At 37.8% G+C, this 27,653-nt stretch overlaps 1 protein-coding gene across 7 annotated transcripts in view; it reads right to left on the reverse strand.

Moving 5' to 3' along the window:
- Window positions 1-27,653, reverse strand: part of ATG5 (autophagy related 5) — an 82,215-nt gene that overhangs the window by 49,265 nt on the left and 5,297 nt on the right. For 6 of the 7 annotated variants that reach the window (XM_026120013.2, XM_064508839.1, XM_026120011.2 and 3 more), the window contains exons 3-5: window positions 26,732-26,859; window positions 18,469-18,547; window positions 11,519-11,681 (exon numbers count right to left, since the gene is read on the reverse strand). In XM_026120013.2, coding sequence (XP_025975798.1) covers window positions 11,519-11,681; window positions 18,469-18,547; window positions 26,732-26,859 — 370 coding nt within the window. The remainder of the gene's footprint in view (window positions 1-11,518; window positions 11,682-18,468; window positions 18,548-26,731; window positions 26,860-27,653) is intronic. The other variant, XM_064508843.1, reaches the window with a different exon arrangement.

Below are 27,653 nucleotides of genomic sequence, written 5' to 3' on the forward strand. Positions count from 1 at the left end.
ATTTAACATAAAGATTCAGATTCTCCCTCTTCAGCCTACTCTTTTAAACCTGTATTTGCATTTAACACATTGGCATTTTTTCCTATAACTTCCTACATTATATTGAGGCTTATCTACTATTTAACCTCCCATCTACTTCCTCTAACATAAAAGCATTAATAGTTTGGATGTTCACTAACACTTCTCCCCTCTATTCCCCCAACCAATTGTTGGTAATTTTATTTAAGAAGGCAAGTAATTTAAAAGTTTATACTTCTCAAATTCTTCTCTGAACACTTACATAACACTAAAGACAATCTCTTATTCCACCAAAAATTCTACACTTCTAATTATTTCTGTAGCTTCTAAATATAACAGCAATAAAAGTGTGACAGTCCAATGACAAGCTTGTTACAATCGAAAAGGTTTTGTCAATCCACCTGATATCTAGGAAAGTGAAAAATTTCCTGGTAAATTAGCTAGACATAATGGAGCCAGACATGTTAAGACATGCCTACAGTATGTGTACAGCACTGTTTGAAAACATCTAGGCTAACCTGCCTTTATAACCTTATATTACTGTGTTCCAAACATTTTCCTATGGGTACAATATTTTTTCCTACAGGAAGATGCGTTGGGGATAAAAAGTTAATCATTCAATCTTAAAGAGAGCAGCAAGAAAAAGCTACTCAGTTTTCATACTGATACACATCTGATCTAGCAACTGCTTGATGCAGTTGAATGCATTGGATGCATTGGCTGAATGCCAGGATACTAAGGATCCAAAACAGACAATCCAAAAATGACAGCTTTAGCAGAACCCTTAAGATTCAAAGCTAGGAAAAAAAAAAAAAAACAGCACAACTTGAAAATATGAGTGAAAGGATTCAACATTCTCTGATTTTCAATTTTTTATGTCAGTACCTCCTATTTATACGAAACAGACTTAAGGAAGCTACTACTCCCACTGCAAGCAGTAAGAGCTTATTAGCGCTTTTGCTAGACAGGACTCAAACGGCAGCAGCTGCTGGCCGGAAGTTTGACAATCAAAACAAAATTCAGTTTTTGGCAAGCCAGTAAACAAGGAAGAGTTCTCTACTTACCAACAAAAACACTTTACACACTCATCTCCCTCCCTCAAAAAAAAGAAAGGTTACGCAGCCTACATGATATCTAGACTCCCATAATAGTCAAATCTGATTACTTTTGTTTTCCATGATCCAACCTGTTTTTATGAAAGTGCTTGACCAACGTGTTAAAGAGTTTCTATATTAGCAAAAAACAGTAGTTGCAAAAGGCAGATGTTCTCATCTGAATAACAATATTTAAACTAATGGCAGTAAGATTTGAACAGAGCAATGAAATTAGTGACAGTATTAAAATGTCAAATGACTCTACTAATCATATTTCTAAAACAAGAGAGGAAAGCTGCTATCTACCTTTGCCTAAAGTGATATACAAAATTCTTCTCTCTGTGTTTCATGTCGGAGATTGGAAAGTTAACAGTCAAATAATGGAAGATAGATCCAGCTGAAAATGCATCAGCTAAACCATTGATAAATATTTTATTTATAAATATTCATTTGTTAGGAATGCAGTCACTGCATGTCTCAACACCAGACACTAGCCTGCAGTATTAGAGAACAAAAGATGTAGATGTACAGAATCTAAAAGAAATTTTGAGAATAGGTATTTGCATATACAGAAGTGTTAAGAAAGAGGTGGCAAGACTACAAAAACTTAATGCCATCCATAATAATAATGTTGCATGCAAATATACAGTATACAGATTAATCAACAGATTAAACAAACCTCAAACATGAGTTTACAAACTCAGCAAGCCACATCATGCATCTTCATAAATCTATCCTTGAAGTCGTTCATGCATGTAAAGTCCCCTTTAAAACAGTCTCAAAAAGGCTGTTAAAGGACAACTCCTTGAGACTGGCAAGACTAAGGATCCATTAGGTAAGACTGGAGATTGCTTAACAGTCATTGAAATAAATCCAAATAACAAATTTATAGTAGCTACATTTAAAAGGTGATAGCAGCTCTAGGTATAGCTAGGAATATCTTTGTTGTTTCTAGAAGTTCAACAGTTAGTGTCTATTAATGTTAAGTAGCTGTAGCTACAGATTAGTCCAGACAAATCTTCAAGGCTGGACCTCTTTCTCAGGCCGATATCTTAGGGTAATGTTCTTCAGACAATCAGATTAATTAGTTTCATTTGTGTTAGAGTATTATAGCCATTCCCTAAAATTTGTTTCCATGCTTCAAGTAAACAACTTGAAATTTCACATGGGATCTTGATAGCAAGGATGGGTCTCTCCCATCCACCTGACTCTTCAGAAAAATGGTAACCAAGATGCATCACTGACACAGAGTAAAGGGCACGGCTTGAGCACATGCAAACAACATGCATTTTAACATAGTATAGCTTTAAGTCAGCATTAAAAAATATATATATATATATATATAAAATCAATTTTCACTGCATGAGAAATTATATCTAGAAGTGACTTGCAAGAAGGCACAACGACCACGGTATATGCTCAGTTAAAATGGAGTTCCCACTGTAAAACAGTGGCCCAAAGAGATAACAATCTTTAAACTTTATCAATAGGAAGATGTTAGTAGCAAGGAGTTATTTTGTGTTTGTATTTGATGCTAATGCAACTGCTAACAAAATACTGACTCCAGGACTTGATAAAGTTCAAGAAAGCTGTGGAGAGGGTTTAAAGAACAGCAAGAATTAATGCAGGAATGAGGGAAAGATTTTTGTTTAAATTCAAAAAGGAAATGTTAATTCAAGGCTTGTCTCCCAATAATTTTTAAAAACCTCAAAAAACACACCCTCAGGGCTATGCCTGTTTCTTCAGTAGCATATATTCACGGGCTTTTTTTTCTATATAATTCCTGGTTTCTTCTTAAAACCATAGTTGTACAAATTTTAAAAATGCTTGAAATTGAATTTAGCCTCTCACTCAATGCAAGCTATATCAATTTACATTTTCCATAGAAGTGTGTCCAATTCTTGAGTTAAAAAAACCAACTTCATCTATTCTCTGTGGTTCATCACTGTCCAAGAACCATACAACCCACAGAAATGATGCTCAGCTAGAAGTCCTTGAGTAGAACCAACCATAACATTAACTAGGAGACCAAAGACTCTTCTACTGATATATTAGGATCACAGAAAAAGTTAGATCGAAAGGGCCTTTGGAGGTCATCTAGGCAAACCTCCTGCTCAAAACAGAGCTGCCTAAAGAACTAAATCAGTTTGCTCAACACACTGTCCAGTCAAGTTTTGACTGCCACCAGCGCTACAGAGCTCTCTGGACAACCAGCTCACACTTGGCCACTTTCACAGCAAACTTCCCCCCACTTTACATCCCATCAGAATTCCTCTTGCTGCAACTTGTAACTATTGCCCTTTGTACTTGCCAACCTGCACAGCCAATGGAGGCACGTCTGAGAGTCCATCTCCCCTACTATCCCCCCCCCGCTTCAGATAATGAAAAGCTGCTATTAGATTCATCTTTAGCCTCTTCAGGCTAACAAACTTGGTTCCCACAGCTTCTTTGCATATATCATATACTCCAACCTCTAACCATCCTGCTAGCCTTCTACTAGACTCTCCTCTTTTTGTCAACACTCCTTCCATCCTAGGAACCCAAAGCAGACACAGCATCCCCAATGCAGGTTACCAGTGCTGAGCAGAGGGGAATAGTCACTTCCCTTCACCAGATGGCTATATTCTGGCAGAGGTAATGGTTAAAGCAGCCACTGTGTAATCTTCATTTCTGCAAGAGCACACTGCTGACTTTCTTTCAGCCTGTTGTCCACCAAGTCTCACTTCCACAAAGCTGCTTTCCAGTCGGTCTGTCCATAGGCTGCACTGAGGTATGAGTTTTTTCTGTCCCTGGTGTAGGACTTTGCACTTGTGTCAGTTAACTTTGGGAGGCTCCCGCTAGCCTGTTCCTCCAGCTTGTCAAGGTCCCTCTGAATGGCAGACCTGCCTTCCAGTGTGTCAACCACTCCCTCAATTTTTTCTTTTAACATAAACTTGTTATGGGTGTGATCTATCACATCATTCATATAATCTGGAACCATACTGTATGGTGACCTACAGCTGCAAGCTGATGATGGGTTTTCTTAATACTAAATTGAGAGGCGTTGTTGTTTTACACGTTGCCACAATCCACAGTTAAAAAAATACTCTTCAGACACTTAGGCTACTTGCATATCTTGCCAGATCATACAAGTGACAGACCATATAAAGCTACAATTAAAGAGGGCAGACAAATTCACCAGTCTTTTCAGGCTGTCTTCAGGCGAGAGGTAAACTACTGGATGTGGAGAGGTAGGAGGTTAGTAACTGTTCTACTAATGTAAATGACAGAAGCTAAGGACAGAGAGATGGGAAAATACTTTTCACACCATGGGTACTGAAGTAACACCACTCAAAGAATGCCATATGTTACCAACATCTGTGTGATTCTTTTCACCGTTTTATTAAACATACATACTGAAGTTTCCCTTTAAATACACTATTTCCTAAATAGTACCTGAATTTATCAATCAGTTTAGCTGGAAAAGGTTCAGGAGAAGAAAAATCATCAAGATGGAATAATTTCTTTTTGTTAGTTGTATGTGAAAGTAGTTCCTACTTAAATTAAGCTTTCTGTACAGCCTAAAAGCAGGAGATCTCAGCAGGTACTGTGGCTTAAACTAAAGAGAAAGCGCTGACGACTATCAAACAAAATAGCGCAATTTACTTTTCACACACATAACCCACAGGTTGTATAAAAAAAGACTGAGCAGCAGGGCTTGTCACAGCTTGCTTGGTTAAGTCAAAGGGAAACGACTCTTGAGAGTTTCACCCATTCTCTAGGGCTCAGCTCCACACCTAAACAGACTGAATGCTTTAATGCCTTGTCTGCCTGTGATTATTTTTGTTTATATACAGAAAAATAGGACAGCATATCACTGTTTAACCCTCTAACCTACTTTATTTTCTTTGTATTATGCGCTTTCTAAAATACAGCTGTTCTTAAAAGTTAAGGAAATTTAATATTATCGTGTACCTGTCACAGAAGTTCAGGCATTTACTAGCAGAAAGCAACATAGAGGCATTTCAAAATAAAAAAAAAAAACAAAAAACAAAAAACAACCCTAAGGAAAGTTCATTTAAAAAAATAAAGTTCTGCCTTTTAAAGATAGTTTACGTAGACCGTATGCCTCCTTCAGCATACCTCAGGAAATGACATGGCTTGGGGGGAGGGGGAGGGGGAGGAAGAAAGCAAGGAGGCAGTGAAAAGCAAAGTTTCTGCACCACTTACATCTAAGCAAGGTAGATTTAGAGAAATACAGGCAAAGATTCTCTCAATTTATATCCACGTCTATCAAATATTTGAAAAAAACGCAGAAGACAGGAGCCATGGAGATAAGGAATCGGCATTATCATTTGCTATTAAAAATGGAAGGACATTTTTAACCACCTTTTGTAACATTTTCAATTCAAATGATGAAAATATAAGTATGTAGCTACAACAGAGAATACATGCTACCATTATATTCATAACTCTCTAACAAGGACTGATGAATTAGCTTTTTTCACTTAATTCTTCTTATTTTATTTCTTATTCAAACCATCCAGTTTTTAAAGCATACTGCAAGTATCTTCTCTGTAAAAGTTCCAGAAAAAGACCTCATCACATAACAACAAATGAAATGAAGTGAGAATCACAGCACTGGTGCAAACTATCTACTCAAGACTTGTCACAAAACACAGCAGTGCTTTATCAATATTAAGGCCTCATTACATTCAGTAAACAAATAAGAAAGCTTCCGAGCTCACTGGTGCCAAATAGACAGTGATCCATGGGGACAGTCTGTGATTTGCAGCTGGTCCACAGAGCTACATTAAGCAATGTTTTCAATTAAAGGTTTGAGGACGAGAAGTTCACTGGCTCCAAGGGGAAGCCTGGAAGGTAGCAATCTGTACTCAAGAACACCGGGAACGAACATGATACAACAAATCCCATAGGTAGCTCAGCTGTGAGGACTAGAAAAACACTGCATTTCAGCAGCCATGCCCAAACTACTCTGGCAACACACTTAGAGAAAACATCTTCCTCCCTTTGGACACTGTTGCAAGGAGCAGGACCAATCAAGTAAAGCAGAGGAGTGAAGCAGCAAGAACGAAGATTGCAGTAAGTAGGCCGCAGATTCAAAAAACATGAAGCAAGTGTATTGGGTCATAAACATCAGAACGCTAAATTGATCTAGAGGTGAGGGAAAAGCAATGGAGATGCAGAGGTGGGTTCCTCCTTCCTGCTAACAGGGACATACCATTTAAATGCTCATATACACATAACTGTGGAAAATAAGGAAAATAGAGCCACCAAAATATGACATCCTGAAGAAATGGTTAAATTCCAAGAGAAAGAGGGTCAAAATGAGGACAAAGCCCAAAGCTCTTGAAGCTATAATAGCAATAAAAATTAAAATTCTCCAACATATATAAACAGTTTACGTAGCTGGCAGATTACCCATACCAAGGATGCAGAGCTTTCTGAGCTTCCTCCTTCCAAGTTTAATGGTTCTCATTAGACAAGAAGTCATTCAACACAAGATGATGAAGACATGAGAAGGCACTAGTACCTCATCTCATGGTGGAGACTTCAGTATGAAGGTAGCATTGTGAGTACTGGGATGCCTTTTGCTTTTCCTCTATTTTCTGCTTAGCACTGTTTGTTCCCTCCTTTTTGAGGCCCATGGATTCTCACTGGCCTTACACACATAGCAGCTCTGCTCTGGATCCTCACTGAAAGTAGAGCAGGGAAAGCAAAGGGAGGGAATTCAAGCCACCTTCAGTTCTCCATCTTTACAATGTTACAGAGAATGAATATGCAAGTAGTCACCTTGGAAGCACAGAAAAGTAGTAAGGCAAAAGCCAGTTTCATTTCATACAATTTACAGTCATAACATTGCACCAGGATCAATATATGGGTACATCAATTAATTTAGTCATTTATGCAGAAAGGGTAATAAGCCAGCACATGCTGCAGAACTGAGTCAGGAGTCTATGCCATAACCCACTACCTGCGGCAGGAAAGACAAAACACCTGCGAAGGCCTATTCCAATACATCTGATTCATTCTGCGGGTCCAGCCTGTCTGAATCTAGTCAAATCAATTAGCCCCAGCTCAGCATCAAATCAGATCTGGGTGGGATTCAAGCAGGGCCATTTGAATCTGTCTATACCACATTCACCAGATCCGTAAGATCAGCGACCCCAACATGTGGCATGTGCCACCCTCTCAACTCCAGAATAAGTAGGTATGGACAATAATTACAAGTAATTAGATGCATTTTCAGAAATTTTTAATCACAAACCAGGAAGATAGCAACAGGGTTTTTTTAATCCTTCTTTAACCAATATGCTCATTTTCAAAGCTCAAAGGAATTGCTTATTCTTTCGAGTTAATGAAATCACTATGAGTAGAACAAGCAAAGATACTACCATTTTGGTAGAGATACAAGGAAGGGAAAAAGAGATGGCCTTGCAATTTAAAAGTAATAGCTCATTCATTGTCTTATTTAAGTAAGTACATATCTAAGTATATATTGCCCAATTTAAGTTTCAAATGACGTTTAGGTTACATGACATGCAACCTCATTGACATTTGAGATTACAAAGATTTGTTCACAGTTACCGAAGCATGCTCATCATCCTGGACCAAGGTAAAGAGAAGAACAGCACTGCTACTATCAGTTCTCTACAAATAGCAGAAACATAGGCCTAACAAACCTGGTTGGGCTATACATACACAACACAAAACGATGCCGATAATATATGACACTAAAAATGTTTAAGCTCCCAAAGAGTAACAAACAGGAATATCATAACCCAGAAAAATAGGATTTCTGACCCTCAAAACCCCAAGATTGTTTCAGATATGGTTCAGGAAGAAATTCAAGAATATACAGGACTGATTCTGACATACAGATGAAAAGAAAAATTACATGAATTAAAAGGTTAATTATTGCATATTATGAATGTTTGTGGGATTTTTTCCTTAATAATGCAATTCAATAAGGCCATTTAATTTTTTGGAAGCTCTGCAGTATGAACAAGCATTACAATCTTCCTACATAATATGTAACAGTAAAATATAATAATGCATTCATTATATTTTATAAGTCATGAGTTTTTATTGTTTATTTCCCTACTCATGTATCAGAAATACCAACTCTGGGTCTTCACCAATTATCGAGGATGCCTGTGAAAATATCAGGGTATGGTTCCTCATGTCTCCCCACATCTGATGAAAAGCAGCTGTGTTGAATCTAAAAAACTCCCTTTATTAGAACTATTATTTATTGAAGTTATAAATATTAAGTCTTTGAACCATGAAAAAAATACACCTCCCCTTTTAAAAACTGTTAAGCTTTAATTTGTTTGATTCTAAGTAATCAGTACACCCACATCATGTCTCAAACCAGAAAGCCCATATTTTTTTCCACACAAAAGGCAAGGAAAATACTATACACTTAAAAATTCTCTTTATCCATGATAAAAACAGCCATAACATTACTATAGCGAGAACAAGAGTAAGATTTCCCACCAATTCTGATGAAAGAATTTTAACAATCATTACAAAGGATCAAGGGCCAGTACAGCTAGAGCCTCTGCCTTTGGTGTTTGCACAAGGCTTCTCTTCCCTTCCGCATTCAAAGATCCACAGTGCTGGTCGAAACTAGGGCAGCACAGAGGCGCCTATCCAAAAGGAGTGCTCTAGTTAAGAGCTATCAATGTTAGAGACTAAAAATTGGCTAACTGAAGCCTGAAGAACAAGGAAAGAATATATATATATATATATATATATATATATATATATATATATATATATATATATATATATATATATATATATATATATATATATATATACACACACACACACACACATATATATATGCATAGATATATCATAGCACAAGCAATAGAGAAGTACATCTTCCTCCCTGATTTGGTGGCCTATTAACACAAAACCAAAAATGGTGGGAGGAGGGATGTAAAGGCTGTTATGAATACTGATCAGCTGTTCCCAGCAGAAGGTTTTGCTACAGATTCACTACTACAGCTCATCCCCTAAAAAGCATCAGAGCTACAGAGCAAGTTTCTCATGCTACTTGAACAAGTATTTCCTGCTCAGTAGAAACATTTATCCCAAATTATATTTGTACTTGGTAGTTAAATTTCTCCAAACAGGCAAAACTGGATTTTTTTTCAGAAACAAAGTTTAATACTACAGTAACATGTCCAGTAAGTATTGTTCGCAATTATTAAATAAAAATAACACTTGCTCTATTTAAGAACTGAAGAAAATTGCTTGAAGTTTCAAAGAAAAAAAAAGCCTGCAGATGTATCATTACTTACAAGACAGTTATCACAAATGCTACTTTCTTTTCTTTTTTTGTGGTCATTCATTCTGTTTCACAAAGAGTTTTAACATTATTACATCTCAAACGAAAGCCTATAAAAACACACTGAAAGATACAACATACTTAAAAAGTGTTTTCTTGGTTTCACAAGCTTTTCTTGTTTCTCTTTTATGAAGAGCTGAGAAATTAAAATTAGCATTTGAAAGTATTCAAAAGATTGTTTAAACTTCTCATTTAGGTGTCAGATTCCACAGGTGCCATTTCTCATTAAATACAGTGAAACCTTTTAGAAATCAACCTTGCTAGGCAACCTCTGATCTTAACATCATAAAGCAAAACAGTGCAATTCTGTTTTGCCTACAACTGAAGATACTCTTAGATAAACGATCAACTGGAAGAGCTTAAGACGAGTACGGAACAGATTGCGCACCTGTTCCCTTACCTCACATAGAAGTTCTCCTTAGGAGTTTCTATATTTTCTAGTTCAGTAAAGAACCTTTGCTCATACAACTTCTTTGCGTAGTCAACTGTTCTGCCGTAAATATAGTTCTCTCATGTCAGAGGTCTTTTCGCATTAACTTTACAAAACATTCATAAAAACAGCGCATAAAATGCGCCATTAGGAGCATTTGAGTACCGGAGTTAGGTGACAGGATTTCATTTCCCAGTAAAGCTAACCATTCTCTAAATAGAAAATGAAATTATGTTGGCAAAGCATTCGGCTTCTCTTGAACTAAACTGCCTTTAACACAAATACTATGGCAGCAGAAAAAGGTTTTCTCACCAAATTTTTAAAAATGCAATTTAAATTGACTTGTAACAATGCAAGCTCTGGGGAAACATCCATTTTTACAAGGATTCTGACTTCCAGCAGGTCAGAATCTTCATTTACTGAGAATTCACAGAAGTGAATATATTATCAGTTTGCTGACTAATATCTATACAAAATAGAATCTCTCAAGCAGTTAAAATAAATATTTTGTAGTAAATCAGATAAGGAGCTATTTCCTACCAGATAAAGTCTGTATGTATTAGCTGCAGCCTTCAAGATCTTACCACTCAAATGTTAAACTAAGATAACCGTCCGATTTCTTTCCAATACTGATTTAATTGGAGGAGAGTTAGAAACCTACCAGAGTAAAAAGAGGTTATACCACCTTATAAGCACTCGGCACCTTCAAAATTACTGCAGAAGTGTCTTTAATATAGAAGGCAGAACCATTAAGCAATAAAAAAATCCATATGCTCATAAAAAAAATTAAACCCAAACTAATTTGGTGCCTTTCTAGTTGTCAAAAGCTAACAAATATATGACTCAAGTCTTCTGTCATTCAGAGCTTCTCTTGTGTTTAGTTTATTTTTTTTCTTATAAACGCATGTGAAGAGATGAAGTGAAGGTGCTAAGCTCTTCATCTTACAGGACAACATTTCTAAAGGCCTACTCCAAGAACCACAATAAAGATGACACTAAATCCAAAAACACTGCATTTCACACTGCAATAGATTCATGCCATCTGCACAAAGAAAGATGAAGAATTATAGCATGCTGTTCTGAATTATTTTGCTGTCAGCAGCTATTATAGAAATACTTTTTCAGTCAATGCTTTACCTATGCAGAAATCTTTGCAAAAGCCATGGTAATAGCAGTAATAAAGTTTTAAATTTGCGTGAGGGAAATAAGTTTACCTATACAGTCTATCAGTGACAATCCTTAAAGCATAAACTAGAGGAGCCAGCCTTTTTTCTTATACAGTCCAAGATGATTCATACTTGACACCACTTACACTCCACAGCTGTCTGCAATATAGCGACCATCAGGTGCACAAAAGCATACTAGAGAGTATTTAGTCTTTTTTTCTTAAACAACAGAATCACAAACCAATTCAGTTCCACAAGAATCTCAAGCTACAATTGCATTATTGCAAAATAAATACAATTCAAGTTTTTCAAGTATGTACTTTCCACTACATTACTTAAAATTCAGCAGAAAAACTGTATTTTATATCCTGTACCATGACTGATATTTAAAGTTAGCTATTAACATGCTAGATCTAAATATAATTAATATTTGATGCACTGTATTTACCATTCTGTAACCCCATCCACAGCTGCTTATGATCCTTTTTTTGCATCTCATTGATGACTTGACTTTTATGCTTTAAAGCATCTGCTTCTTTTATGCAAGCCATAAAATGAGCTTCAATCACATCCTTAGAATGGCAATGCAGAAGATCCTTTTCTGGAAAATTCTACAAAGAAAAGAAACATAGACCAAGGAAAATAAATACAACACACTCCTTCAAAGATCAAGAACAGATAATAGTTTTAATCTGGTTTATAGTTAGACAACAGAAGAACATTGGACTCTTCCCCTCATGAAAAAGGTATCACCCTCCATCCTCTTACTGCGTTGAAAATAAAGCTTTTGCAGTAAAAAATGTTTCAGAGATAAACATTCAGATAAACATTGAATAACTTTCTGTAAAAATGAAATTACTCTTACCTCACCTAAGTCATCCTACCTCACCTCATTAAACACATTTAAATATGTCAAAGGATGCATTTAGGCCCTTACATCCAAAATTCAGGAAACAGAGATAACTTCAGCAAGCCTTCATGCACATGTTGAGTTCACTGGCAGTGAACTGGGGAAAAGGGAAGGAAATAAGTGATAACTGCCTAACTCCTTTAATGGAAATTTAGTGCCCATTTCTATATATGCCTTTGAAAAATGTTTCCTTCAAATATTATCTTCCACATATACTATGAAATATAGCATATATGCCATTTACAAACATCTTTCCTCAAAGATACCAGAAATCCTTATCACCTCCCCCCCCCGGCTTTTAATCTAATACACATCCTATGGTCACACAGTGTGACCTGATTCCTCATCCATTTTATCTCATTAGAGTTGGTGCACTGCACTTAAAAGGTTAAAGATGCACATTTCACAACTTTTCAGGGGAAAAAAGTTACCTCAGTAAATGGCAACTATCTTTGCTAAGTCATTTATTAAGGAACCATAGTGCTAAACCTTATTCATGTACAAAAAAAGATTGCTTTGGAAATTACATAATGAAAGCTCATCACTGTGTAGCCTTACAGGTAGGCTTGTTCTTCCCCTAAGTTTTATTTCATCAACCCTTAGTACCACTTGGTATTTTACAATACAAGCATTCAGTTTCACAAAGTCATTGAGTTTAGTTTTCAAAGTCTTAAAAAAAAAAAGTCAAAAAAATAAAAGCACATTTTATCCCCTCCTTATTCATGCTGTTTTCACAGCTGCTTATGACTATGCTGAACACCACAAACTCCTAAAACCAACCTAGAGTGGCACCGTTAGTGCTCCCCTCTATAACAAGGGCTGATCACTGATTTTCAGTTTGTTTCTCATCTGTTGTTCCACATACAGACTTTTCCTCTTAACCCATTACAAATCAGCTTTTTAACAAGTTTTTGTATGGACTGTCAAAACCATCTTGGACATACAAGTACATCAAACAACCTATATAATGGGGAATTTTTCCAAAGCTTTTACAACAGTTAACAGATAATATCCTAGCAGGATCATCATAAGCCTGAAGAAACCTATGCCTTCCCTCCTCCTCACAAATCAGAAGGAATAGTGAAGACTGCTTCCAAGCAAGGGAACTCAAAATATCCAAGAAACACTAACAGCTGGCAATACGGAAAGGGGTTGGGGGCAGCCTCACCCCAAAGAAATTCTGAAAGACAAGAACAAAAGTTCCCTCTTCATTAATTTGCCAGAGAAAGCTAGATATTAAATAATGGAATTCCATAAAGTGATTCCTCCTTATGACAGTGAACCCAAACTCTGGAAATTGTGGATCAATAGCATGAGCATCTTTCAAAGACAGTAGCATAAAGGGAAGAGGATGCCTTCCTTCTGGAGAGATATACAGTTTGTATCTGACTTAAAAGACAGTGCTATTGCTACTTAGGACTAAAAGATGTACAGCGGACTAGAAATCTGAAGACAGAGATAAAACCTGCTTCTCATATGAGGATAGCCAAATATGAAGACATTAAAGAGGAAAGAACAGAAAGAAAAGCTCTGTTACCAGAGCAGAGCTTGCTCATCCTCTGCCTCCCCTTGCAAAGCTGAGTGTCCAGCATAATTGCTTTTAAGATGCATAGAACACATTAGCAAGGCTGCTGGTTGCCAGCTGACATCTGTAAAGCCTGTAAAATACTTTCAGAAGTTTAACTTATTTGCTCAAATAAAAAAAAGGAAAGTCTGGTAACCCATCTAGAAGAAAAGAACAGCCAGAAATAACATAGTTCCAGATTAAAAAGTTCTTTACATTCAAGAATTCAAAGGGAGACATCGTCATCCCTCAGAAAAGATGAAACGGTGGAGTCTACCTAGTGCCAAGTAACAGAGGAACCTAGAAACTGACTTTTACAGTTCTAATCTGAAGTTTAAGTGGAGTCTGAGAAAATGACAGAATTTCTAGAACTGTTTGTCACAGGCATATTTACACGTTGAACTTCATGGTCTTTTTTTTGGACATTGTGCTTTTCTACAGTTAAGCATCTGTATGCTGGTTTTCATCCTATGAGCTTTCAAGTAACAGGAAACTTCACTCTTTAGGGATGTGTTTGAGAGAATTCGCACAGTATGGTCCACAGAATAATGTTAAGATATTTAAACTTTTTCAGAGCTAGCTAAGCTAGAGGAAGGAATCCAGCCACAGTAGTACAAAGGTGTGGGATGTTTCATTTTCCCATCTTCTAAGGGAAGACACAGTGGAGGACAAAAACATTCCTAAGATCTCAGTGCTGTCTACTTTTTCTTTACAGGAAAAACACTGACACATTTCTATTCAGTACTGTGAGTAGAAACTGAAAAACACAGGCGCAAAAGTGATACCTTAGTAAATAACACTGCTATGTCTGCAAGAGGCATATAAAACAAGTCAACCTTCAAGAAACCACCAGTGAAAAAATATGGCATTCCACATGCCATGATATAAACTATGTCCCAGAACAGGGTTTACATTTAAATATATCACATGGACTTTTTTTTTTTTTAATTTGAGTTGCCTATTCAGGAAATAGTGATGAAAAGTAAATACATTATCTACAATTATATTCCCTAACAAAAGGGGCAATTGTAAACAAGCTTGTAGCCACCTCTGGTTATACAAACATGAGATGCAGAAAGCTTAAACAGCTTTAATTCAAATATGTTCATTATTTTTGGTGTCTTTCACCCTCTGTGTCCTGTATCTTTCAAAGAGCAGCTATTATGGGTTGCCTGAGACTTTTCTAAGAAAGCTAAAGTAGTGTTGGTTTTGTTTTGCACAGAACAGTAGACATTTGCAGTATAAACTTGGTTGTAAAGAGGTAGGTATCACCTACAGGGACAGGAACACTGAATGACCTTTCATATAAATCTGTTCCAAAAACATAATGTAACTTCAGTCTGGTTTTATAACTCCATTCCACCCAAACTTATTTATCAGTTCTATTTTACAAAATACCTGTTTATACTAAGACAATCTAATTGCATTACATCTACACAGAATTACACCAATAACATAGTATTAAAAACTACACTCATCAACATAGCCAGCAAAAAGAAATACCATTTCCCACCTGACATTATTCCATGCAATTCCTTTTACTATCAACACATACAGAATGCTGTGTGTATGTAAAACTCATCTCTCAATTTGTGTTACGAAAGGCGTTCATGTCAAATCTAAGCTACGTCAAATCAATGGAGAATTAGGGGCACCTCTAAAGGGCAATTCATGACCCTGTTTTTGGGCAGAAGGCTCTGTCTTTCTCCCAGCCCCCCAAATAATTACAAAAAGAGCATACCTGATTATCTCAGATGCCTGATTTCTACACAGCTAAAATAAGGCAAGAAATTTAGCTTCCACGGCCGAGGACAAAAGCAGGACTTAGATTTGAAGCTTCCATTCATATGCACAAAAACATCTGAATATAAGCCCTCTAGCAGAACATAACTCAGCTTTTAACAGTTAAGCTTTTAGTTCTCAAATTAATATTTTGTATTAATTTTTAAACAAGCTATTCTTTCAGACTTTTGAGATAGAGTTCAGAATCATGCATTTTCCTAGTGACAGGGTACAGAAACAGAACAATAATAAAGCTCCGGTTTGGCAGGTGGAGAAGAATGGAAGCCAGAAATAAAAAAGTATTTTACAGCATCTTCCATGTATTTCACAACCAGAGACAAAGTCTTAAATAGTCTGTGAAAGATCATATTCTTAATTGTTCAATACTGTAAAAAACATCAGACTAAAGTTCAGTACTGTGTGCCTGAATGTGCCAGAGAGCAGTATAAATCTCACTTTCACAATACTCCTTTCCACCCAGCAATCTACCACTTAGGGAGCTCCCAAGGCAGGGGGAGCATCCACATATTTGTATTTAGTTACCAACAGTGATCTTTTCTTTGGGGAAAAAAAAAGATTAAAACTCATTTATACTTCTGGCTTCCACAATGTCTCCCACCAGCAAGTTCCACAATTTATCCATCTGCTGCATGGCAAAGTACTTCCTTTTCTCTCTATCTGACCTTGTATTGAGTTAATAAAACCAAGAAGAGAAGACAGCTGATGTTACACAAAAGCAGATGCAGCCCCTCCTCTGCTACACCAGCTGATGTGTGGAGGAGCACACAAGGTAAGGGCTTCAGTGGGGGAAGAGCTTTAGCCTTTAATGTGTTATACCTGATTCACTCTCCCCCTACAGCACTAGCAACCCCAGAGCAGTGCCTCAGCTCCTGTCCGCTGCCCAAAATCTGGAAAGTTGGTTGGCATGCTGAGAACATCAGTAGTGCCAAGCACACCGCAGGACAGCATGAGACTAATTTCATACAAAGGGATAAACTTTCCACCTTCCCCATAAAGCTACACCCAGGTTACAAAAGCAACTTCCCAGACCACTGCTTCTCATGATTCTCAGACCTCAGTACTCTGTTCAAGCTCATCCTTCTATAACTATTTAAGGCAACTGTATTTTAACTTTACTAGAGTTATCAATGAATGCTGTTTTATTGCATACCACAAGTATAAATGAGTAAATTGTTTCTCAGATGCAAACACTGTGTTTATTATTTCATCTGCATACTCAACATGAAGAAAATTACAAGGTTTTTTTTTTCAGCTCTCAAATCTGTGCTGAACAGGACTAAAAAAAAAGTTTCATATTTTCAGCTTTAGACTAAGAAAATCAATAGGAAAATAAGTAAAACAATGCTCTCTACTGATGTTCTTGAGCTACCTGTTGCTGACAGCAAACTTTCATAAAAAGTTTTGACAAGTTAAAAGCCCAAAAAAATCTAATACTGTTCAATTAAACTAAATAAGAATTACTTCCCTTTGAAGAATTACACACAAATGGAAAAAAAAAAAAGAATCTTCCTATATCTAAACTACTCAGCTACAGAGAATTACAACACACAAAAGTCTCTCCAACATTCTGACATACTTCAATAGATTTCAGTTGTGTTTTCACTTTAAAAATTATGAGGGGGTTATTTAAATAAACTTTTAAATTATCTCAAAAACAGAAGATGAGATTAAGCAGGATGGAATCCAATATGCTGGATTAACATTTCCAAGGTGTTATGTTTTTGAGATCTAAATTTTGTCAACCTTTAAAATAACACTGCTTAAGCAGTAAATTATTTCTTCTGATCTTAATGCACACCTTTGAGACAAACTTAAATCAGCTGATGTCATGGCAAGTAGCAATATAAGAATGTTAGAGTCAGCATACATTACTACATCGAATTGAAAAGCACTATGGTGCTGCAACTTTTTTCTCAAGCTGGCTTTACCTTGAGATGACAACATCCACACATTGTAACTGCCAATATTCCAGAGCTCTCAGAATGTGCAACAATTAAATCAGTCTAAGAAACTAGATGCCCTGCACCGTCTTCAAAATAATTTGAAAGTTTCTTCATCCCACCTCTCTGACATATATCAGACAGAAGTGCAGCAATTATAAAGATGTCAACAACATCCCTGTATTCACTCATCAATTTTAAGAACTCCCAACATGTGGAGGTACATAATGTAAAGACCATTTTAGTGCACACTTCCAAAAGGAGTCAGACTACTCCTATTAGCAAGATCTTTTCTAAAATACCTTCAAGAGAGAATTGTTTGAATGAGAATGCTGAACACAACTGCCTCCCAGGATGCTTTTCATTTCATCTCTGATCTCACACACTGAAGATTGCCTACTAACCTAGTGTCTTCCTTTGGTTCCGTTTTCCAATTGCATTGTTTCCTTTAAATCTATACAGTACAATGGAGAAATTAAAGTTTCATAGTTAAAAACCATGAATTCTACTTATGATTTTGATTTCCAAACATACCTTGGGCTACCTTCACAATTCATTTCAAAGTATAAATGAATCCTGCCTCAGAGCTAACCCTGCACAAATAGTTTTCTGAGCAAAGATCAGTAGCGCTATCAAGTTATACCTAATGGTTTTTACAATGCATACTGTCTTCCCTGTGACTAAACAATCACAAGACCAAACTCATTTCACTCAGTTCTCTAAAGGGGACCCATATGAAATGCAACTTCAAAGTACAACAGCATTCCCCGACTTCAAGGACTTCTGTGATATTTCATTTCCATGCTAACGTGCCCAAAGGGAAGAGCACTTCTGAATCTGAAGTTGACTGAATGAAAAATACCATAGAAAGTTTTTCACTTTTACCCACTCAACTGCACTGACAGTTTCATAACTTATCCTGAAAAAACAGTTTGGGATTTTTGGATTATATTAGACTTATTTTTAAAAGGTCATTTGAAAGCATATACAATCTCACAGAAAACTGCGAGATTTACAGAGAATTAAGACGATTCCTGAAGAATAAACACTCTCCTCTTCAGAAAGTCATACCATCCACCTGTTTATGAGGTAAGAATAATTACGAAACCTTTTCCTAGCTTCCAAATTTCATATAATCCTATGTTCACTTATTCTTAACCAAAAGGATATTTCAATTTTACCTTGAAATGCACTGTGATGCTCCAAGGAAGGGCTGTATTTGATGCATGGAGATCAAACAGCAAACCAATTGGGTAATGCCTAATGAAAAAAAAAGATTAAAAGAACACAAGAGCTGGATGTTTAATTCTATACATAATAGTTAGCATAGCTGCATTAAAAAAAAATTAGCTTTTTCATCACGCATTTAACATTCATTATTGCATATTCAGAAAAATTATACAGACAGGTATACCTAACTTAGTTATTGGCAGACTCAAGCCTGAAATTCACACATTCTGTACCTAGACCAGTGGTCTCCAAGCTGTGCTCCACAAAACACTGGTATCTTTGATTTGTTCAGAAATTTAAGAGCCACAGGTTTGTATCACATTGACCCTTAATGTCTCTTCCCTATCCTACCTGCCTGATATCAGGGGTGGGGCATAAGTAGCAGAACCAAGAAGTGACTTATCTGTAGGAGGGCTGAAAGAGGACAAACTAAGCTGAACTCCTTATCCTTACCATCAAGTTAAGCAGAATGGAAGGGGAGAAAAACAGATTAACTGGAATTTTGCATCAGAAACACTCTGAATTCAGAGTTACACATTCCAAGAAGCTGCTCCCTCTCAATATTTGCTTTTACCTTGAAACTTTGTCTCTTAACTTCAGTAGAAAATATGGCTTCGGCAATATAAGCAATACCTATTACATACAGAAAACTTCTGCAGGCACTTAAAGATCTTACTGTAATTTTTCCACAAGCAGACAGTGACAATATTTTATAAAATAAGGGGGTTTTTTTGTATTTAGCATGCAAAACTCAATTCTCTTATCTTTTGAAAATTTTAACAGAGTAAAGGAGCCTTATTAGCTCATCATCCTACAAAGAGATAAGCACACACCACTTAACTGGTAACTGGTCACAGTACACAGAGCCAAGTACATAAGCTTCAAAAGTCCAGAAGAGCAGTAACTGTGAGAGGACAGAATACTGCTCCAAAAGCACCTATGTTGTCAAGCCAATTTCCTGGCCGTCTAAACTTTCATGCAAACTAGTGCTTTAGCACCCTCTCCTGGTGAGCTAACCCAAAAGCTAAGACAAAGACACTTCAAAAAACAGCACTACAATCCTTGAACTTACCTTCTGCAATCATAACTTTTAAAAAGCAAGGACAGGGGAGAAAGGCAAGAAAGGATCTAGAACTGTTTTCCTCACAAAGAGGACAAGATATATAGAATGCGTGTCTGGATACACTGCTAATGCTGAAGTTTTTACCATTAAGATTTCTTTTATTACTAACTGCCAATCATGTCTTGAGTTCTTCAACAGAGATTCAGAAAGAGTTCCATCAAAGAGTACTTTTTCAGGTAGGCTAAATAACAGAAGGCAGATTTCCTTAGAAAATTAAATTGCTATATCATGAACATGGAACACAACAAATGACTTTCAGTTACTTTTGATTTATACAGCAATATAAATAGCTACAAAAATTCAGTTCTTTGGCTACCTCTGCTGTATTTCCTATACAATTTAGATTACAAAATTAAGTTCATGTACTGAGGCATTGTTCAGCAAGAGTCTTATGCTTTGTGTTGATATATACTTTTAAAGAGGCCACCACTAAATTCACTCTGTGAGCTTCCACAGCAAAACATATGTCATTAATGATGACAGCAGACCACGAGAGAAATAATTTTCTATTCAGACATGTGACCCTCTGTTAAAAGTAAAGTTTACAACAGGAGTAAAGCAATCCTGACAGGTAAGACACTTCCTGCTTCAAATTCCAATTTACACACTGGCATTTAATCTAGAATGAACGGAAGCCAAAAGTAATGCCAGTAATGTTGTTTAAGATAAACTGCATCTGTTTTTCAGGAGTCTGGAAACAATAGGATTCCACAGAATACTAGCAAAGATACTATTTGTACTTCTTTCATATAAAACCTTGTTTCTGAACCAGGATAGGTAAATAAGAGGGGCACAAAGAGAGAAGCTGACAGGAAAAAAGAACTTGCCAATCTATAGAAGATGGAATGAAGAAAGCAACATTCCTTCACTCCATTCCTATGAGCATATGCACCTTGTGCTACAAGCCAGTACTACTGTATTAAGGATCTCACTTCTAGTGGTACTGCTGCAATGCTGTTTCTGAACTCCTACTTGAAAAATATTCATTGTAATTAAACAAATACACAAGCACCTGTGGAACCTACAGCAACTAGGAGAATTTAAAGAAATTCAAAAACCCAAGAACCAGTCTTTGAACATTTTCCAGCACTAAATAAAATAGAAAACTAACAGGCAACAGTATTAACTAGCTATAGGAAATGTCTGACCTAAAAAGATATCGTTCTGAAAAAACATGGTTTGATTGCCAAAAATCAAACTGAATATAACTGGAGTTGGAGCCAAAGACAGACAGGTTGTGTAAAACTTTCTCCTTCGGGGGGGGGAGGGGGGGTAAAAATATCAGAGGAGAAAAGCATCTAAAAGACCTAAGAGACCACAAGTTTTCCCCTTCCCCAAGTTGCCAGGGTAATAATTGGTTCTGGAAAGTCTTCAACCTATAAAAGCATAACAGCACCTTGACTTCCAGCCACTGTTGATTTATACTGCTTTTATTATTACACAGAATGCATTTTAGAAGTGCAGAGAGCTCCTGGAAAACTCAACTTTAAGCACTTCAGTACTTAAAATACTTCTTAAAGTGACACATGGATAGCAAGGAAAATGAATTGTTACTAGTTTTCTAATAATTTATTTCTGAACCCAGAACAATACTACAGAAATACCGAAAGCTAGTGGTAGATTGTTTTCATAACACAATCATTTCCTGGAGTAATTCAGTAGGATGTGTATCACATGAACTCACAAATCCAGGATAGAAAAACTTCTCCTATGCTTCAGAACTTGTTGGGGTACTAAATATATCAACTGTCCAAAATATGCTGTTTAAATATTTCTGTGGCAAAAGTCTCATTGATGGAAATTTCAGCTGCATCAGAAAATATGCTCACCTTTTCCTTTAGAATTCAGTAAGAAATAAATCTTGGCTTTCTCACAATCCTTCTACAGAACTCTAGCAGTTTCAAACAACTTCTGACAGCTATTCCTGATCAAAGTGTGCTTTGACCTTTTGTCTCCAGCTGACTCCTGCTTAGGGAGTGTCAAGCACCCATTCAGTAGGTGCTAGGGAAAGATCTACACAACTGCCAGGCCTAGAGCACAGCCCACAGAAAGGGGCCAGAACCTCTGCCGAAGGCACTGTGTAAGTGCTCAGCCATGCTGGTAACAAACCGCAGGGCGCCATCCCCAGCACTTACTGGAGAAACTACCCCTAGCATATCAGAGGCCTCCACACAGACCAAGCTCCAGAGGGAAGATGCAGTTCTCCAGGTCTCAGGCTACCAGAAGCATCTGGTACCTCTCCCTGGGGGTGGGGCAGATAAAGGCGACGTCCTTGCCTAAAGGAGGTGTGTGCTGCTGGGTCACAAAGTTAAGGAGCTGCAGGAGGAGGTCAGCAGACAGAACAGTGTCAGGCAAGATGACAGGGATTGATGGCGTCGTCTGAGATGGACCTTGCAGATGAGATTCTGAACCCCTAACTGCACAGAAGTGAAGGGAGCAGCCAGAGTCCACACTCACTGGGAGGGGAAAACAGACTCACAAGATGAGGAAGGTTGGAGGCTTGTGACTTCAGGCAGCAAGAGGCAGGCTCCTTCTCCACCCACAGATCTGCAGCTGCAGAATAGGTCAGTGTGGCAGGCAAGGAGCTAGCAGCTCTGAAAAAGCATCAGAATAGCCTGAACCACACATCCACACCAAGAGGAAGCAGTAATGGTGGCAGGATACTCCTTCCTACAGGTGATGGGTGTCCCTCCCATTGCACCAACCTATCTAGAGAGGTTTGCTGCTTGCCAGGGTGTTGCAGAGAGACTGCCAAGGCTCATCTGGCACTCATTATTACTCCCTCCTGCTCAACCACATAGGCACCAATGATACTGCTGGAGGGAACCTTGATCCCATGGCTCTGGGGGCAAAAGGCAAGGGCATGGGGGGCTGAGGTGGCATCTCCTCAACCCTGCCAGTGAAAGAGAAAGGCTCAGGGAGAAGTGGATGATTCAGCAGGTCAAAAACTGTTTGCACAGCTGATATGACAACTGGACAGCCATACGAGCCTCCCTGAGGAGCAAGGACTGCTAGGGCAAGACAGGATCCCCCCAACAAAGTAGGGTAAAAGCATCTTTACGCTGGCCAACCTGGTGAGGACAGCTTTAAACTAAGAACAACAGGGGAGGGAATAACAGCCCACAGTCAAGTGAGAAAGTAGTGGACATGGATAGAATGCAAGGGGTACAGGGTAACAGCTAGAAGGAAGACCTCAAAACAATAAAGCAGGGCAGAAAAGGGCCCACCACAAATATAAGTACATAAATGCACACAGCCTGGGAAACAAGCAGGAGGAACTAGAGCTCTGCATGCAGCTACATAACTGTGACACTGGAAATAACCGACGTGGTGAGACTGCTTGCACAACTGGAACACTAATGGATGCACACAAGCTGTTCAGGAAAGAGGCTGGGAAGATGAAACGAGGGGCTTTCCCTCTATGTGAAGGTGTAGCTTAGATACATGAAGCTCTTTTATGGGACAGACAACAGGCTGGTTAAGAGCCTGTGGGTCAGGATCAGAGAGGTAAGGAAGGGCAACATCATGGTGGGAGTTTGTTACTGACCATCCAACCAGAGTGAAGTGGTGGATGAAGTCTTCTTCAAACAGCTCAAGAAATCTCTGCATCACAGACCCTAGTTCTTATGGGGACCTTTAACCTCTGACACCTGTTGGAACAGCAACATGGAAAGACACAAGTATTCAAGATTTTTTGATACATGTACTGAAAGGGCCAATCTAAATTGACACACAGCTGGATCTACTACACACTAACAAGGAGAAACTAGTTGGGGATGTGATAATCAGTGACAGCTTTGGCTGTAGTGACCATGAAATAGCAGAGTTCAAGATCTTGAATAGAGTGAGAAAGGTAAGAAGCAGAGTACAAACCCTGGACTTCACTTGCTGCTTCCTCCTGGTGCCCCTATGTGGTTCAAGCTCAGCTGGCTCAGATGCTTCATTGGAGAGAGCCACTTGGAGGAACCTGATGAAGTTTAACAAGGACAGATGCCAAGTCCTGCACCTGGGGAGCAAGAACACTCTGCAATGATATGGGCTGGGGACTGCCTGGCTGGGGAGCAGCTCTGCAGAAAGGCTCTGCAGGTTGTAGCACACAGCGAGCTGTGCATGAGTCAGCTGGGGGCCTTGGCAGCAGAGGCCAACAGCATTCAGGGCTCTATTAACAGGAGCACAGCCCACTGATTGAGGGAAGTGATTATCCCCCTCCACTAAGCACTCATGAGAGTGCATTTAGGTACTGTGTCATTTTGGTGTCCCCAATACAAGACAGACACTGCCAAACTGGAGTGCGTTCAGTGTAGGGCCACCAGGACAGGCAGGGGCTGGAGCACGTGTGCTGCAAGGAGAGGCTGAGGGAACCTGACTTGGCCAGCCTGAGAAAAAGGCAGCTTCAGGGGGACCTAACAGCAGCCCCCCCAGCACACCAAGATGATGGAGCCAGGCTCTTCAGTGGTGCATGGCAGTAGGACAAGAGACAATGGGCAAAAATTGAAATGAGAGGTTTAGGCTGAGCCATAAGGAAAAACGTGTGCATGAGAGAGGTTGTGAACTCTTAAGAAGTATTTGGAAGTTTAAGACTTGACTGGATAAAGCCCTGAGCAACCTGGTCTGCTCTCATAGCTGACCCTGCTTCAGCAGCACATTGGACTAGAAACTTCCTAAGGTTTCTTTCAACCTGAATTGACCTGTGTCTTCATAAGACGTATAAAATTAGGAAGCTGAAGAATTAGGAAAAGTTGGTAAAGCAACACTTTGTAACATTGTGATGTCATCAGCTAGAAACACCGTTACACAAAAAAAGCGGCACTCTGCAACATGAAGAATGCTGTACTACTACATAACAGCGTCTTTAAAAGCTGTTCTACCAGAATAAATTGAAAACAACAAATCAGTAGGCAATTGCAAAAGAGAGCTGTGGCTATTAAACTCAAGAAAAACGACCAAAAAACAAGGTTTCACATTTACAAGTCACGCTCAACAACTGTCTGATACTGTTCAAGTCTCCACTGAGGGCAAACTAGCAAAGCACAGCCAAAGCACAAGCAAGAAGGGTTGTAAGTTTGTCTGTTAACACTGGTCCAATGAGCCTTACTCAACTTCAGGTAAGATAAATGTGCTTACTGTAACAGCACACCTCCAAAATCCACATTATTTTGGATATATGTGACTACTATTTCAGTCTTGTTTATTAAGGATGTCCTGCAATTGCTTTATGTTTATTCCATTACATTGTGCTTTTGATTCTGGAATGAAGTGACCATTGCTCACTTCAAACCCACATGGCCCACGGAATTTACAGAAAATTAGTAAACATTAAAAGCAAAGTTATGTCCATTAATGAAAACACAGAGGCAGAGTTGGAAGGAAGAAAAAAAAAAAAGCAAGCATTGAAGCATTACATTCTTGAATTACTTAGAGCCACAGGACAAACAAGGTAGTCCCCAATAGGTCAAAAGCCTCAGAACAATTTAGGAAACCAGATATTTTACTGCTGATCTCAAAACCCCATGAAAAGCTACAGATTTTGCCAGTCCCCAAGAACCAATCAACTACTGCTCCAAGAGGTGAAAGCCTACTGACTAACTTCAAAGACTTTTCAGAACCTACATCAGCAAAGCAGGCACTGCCATCCTTTCCAAGAACCTTGGTGTTGCAAAAAGAAGGGATGGTGGAAACACCCTTTCCAAACTCAAATCTGGGAAACAGCTTAACACTTAACTGCATAAACAAATGGAACAAGATCATGTGCCCAAGGTTTTAACTGAAATGCAGAAAAAAGGGGAACAGAAAGAGTTCGCTTCTCAGCATTTTTCTGTACCTTTACATTCCCTGGAAGCAGTTATGCCACAGACCATGAAGTTGAAACTGTTTCAGAATTTTTCCAGAGTCTCACTGGAAAATAAAATAGGTGCCCTGAAAAAAAGATATGCTATATCCCAAGCAGATACAAAACAGTACAAATTGTAAGAAATGTAACCATACAGTGTAAACTAAATAACTAATTAAAATAATCAAAAACACAATGAAGTTCCATTTGATTCTTAACACAGAAGTTACACTTAGGAAGAATGTTAAGGCTCTACTCTTCTTTCTCTCTACAAACTGCTTGATCAGTCTAATTCTCAGTTCTGGTATTTACGTCTTCCCTGGAATGAGCTTCAGCTGTTTAGGCGACTATCATTCTCCTAAAATAAAGGTCTGTAGATAGAGTTTTCCTTAGTAAAGCAATCCCACTGAAATCAGTGGAGCTGTTTTCTGGAAGCACATGCTTGGAGCATTTGAAGGATCAGAGCCTGAAGTAACAGATCATGATTCAATCAATTGAGTTCAGTTGTATTAACTTTTTAATTAGTGTCTAATACTTCTAAAAATTGTTATTCTAGTTTAAATGTCATGGCATCTGAAAACATACAGATAGTACAGATTCATTTTCAGTTGAATTAAAAAGCCTTTCTTTCCTTTCTTGTTACAATTTAAGTGAAAGCTTATGTAATTATCTCCAATTACCTACATAAGATTATGAACCTGCTGGGACAAACCTGGTATGTTGCTTTTTATTTATTTAGACAGTATCAGTCATGACCTCAAGGTTATTATGGCATCCCAAGAAATCAATTACTGTTAAATTCCATATAACATGTCTAAAGCTGGTTTAGCCAGCTAGTTGTGAAATTAGGTGTGTGGGAGGGGGTGGAGGGTGGGGGAGGGGTGCAGCAGCAGGGGGCTAGTTTTCATGCTGTTCTGAGAAAAGTCACATATTTTCAAGGATTACACTAGGTTGGTCTCAAAGAAACATAGGCCTAGTATAGACCTCATGGATCATCATACCTAGAATAAAAACAATAGGTGCAGCACAACTTCCGCCTTATACATACGGCAAGTACAACAATAATCATCAAATGTTCAACACAAACCTTTTCCTGTTTTTTCCTAAATAACATGCTTTTCTTACCTTCCTCCTTTTTTTTACCATCTTTGAAACTCAGTAGAGTTATTAGTTTAGGAAAAGTATCAACAATGTGCTAAATGTATTTACTCTTTACATGTTACATTATTCTGAACATAGGTACAAACTTAATTTAACTCACCATTTCAATGGTGTACCTTCATATTCAAACCATATTTCACTAATTTCCTCTTGCCTCATAACCTTCTGAAAGTGTTTCTTCACTTTGTCTGTCACCAGTGTCAAGTAGCTTATCCTAGGCAAAAGTAACTGAAAAAGTTATACAAAAATTTAATTATAAATAAAATTTAGTAATAAAAATATGCAACAAGTATGCATTTTCATAATCAAAAGCTAACAAAAAAGAAAGCTGATTGTAAAGCAAGGCATTTTTAGACAGTTTACTTATTAATGGCCAATGAAAGGCTATAAAATTATGCAGTTGGAAGATGCATAACAGTAGTATCCAGTACACTAACTAAAAACCAGTCAGAATAAAAGTTCTTGACTCTTTCAGTGAAGTGGAAGGCAGAGAAATTAAATTTAATTTCCACCTTTCAGTATTTAAGCAGGTCAAAGAATGAAATTCTTAAACTTTTTCTTGTGAACAGATAGGAATATGTTCTAACTTCTTACTGAATATAATGAGTGAATGTATATTAACTATTACTTCAAAAGGAAAATAAGTAATATTTTAGAAATTTAAGAAGACTGAATGAAAGCCCACTGCTTACACATTCAGTTTCCAAATACATTTCACAATACCCACAGCTGGCAGTTTCCATTTTCTTTGCATGGTATTTGTCAATTCAACCCATTAGTCAAGGTTACCCTGATTCCTCCAATATTTAAACTTTTGTCAACCTACTGATTTCAACTCCCTCAAAAATCAGGAAGAAAAATCCTAATATTTTATTCATTGAAACAAGACACCGTCTTAAAGCTTTCTGGTATATTATCTTTTTCCTCAAAGGCAATGTCATGCACTATACAAAACAGAATACAATTACAATGAAAAACATTAAGACTTCTCCCATTAGCTAGCTAATTAGCTGTTACACACA

Source organism: Dromaius novaehollandiae, chromosome 3 (assembly GCF_036370855.1).
Source record: "Dromaius novaehollandiae isolate bDroNov1 chromosome 3, bDroNov1.hap1, whole genome shotgun sequence".
Lineage (NCBI taxonomy): Eukaryota > Metazoa > Chordata > Aves > Casuariiformes > Dromaiidae > Dromaius > Dromaius novaehollandiae.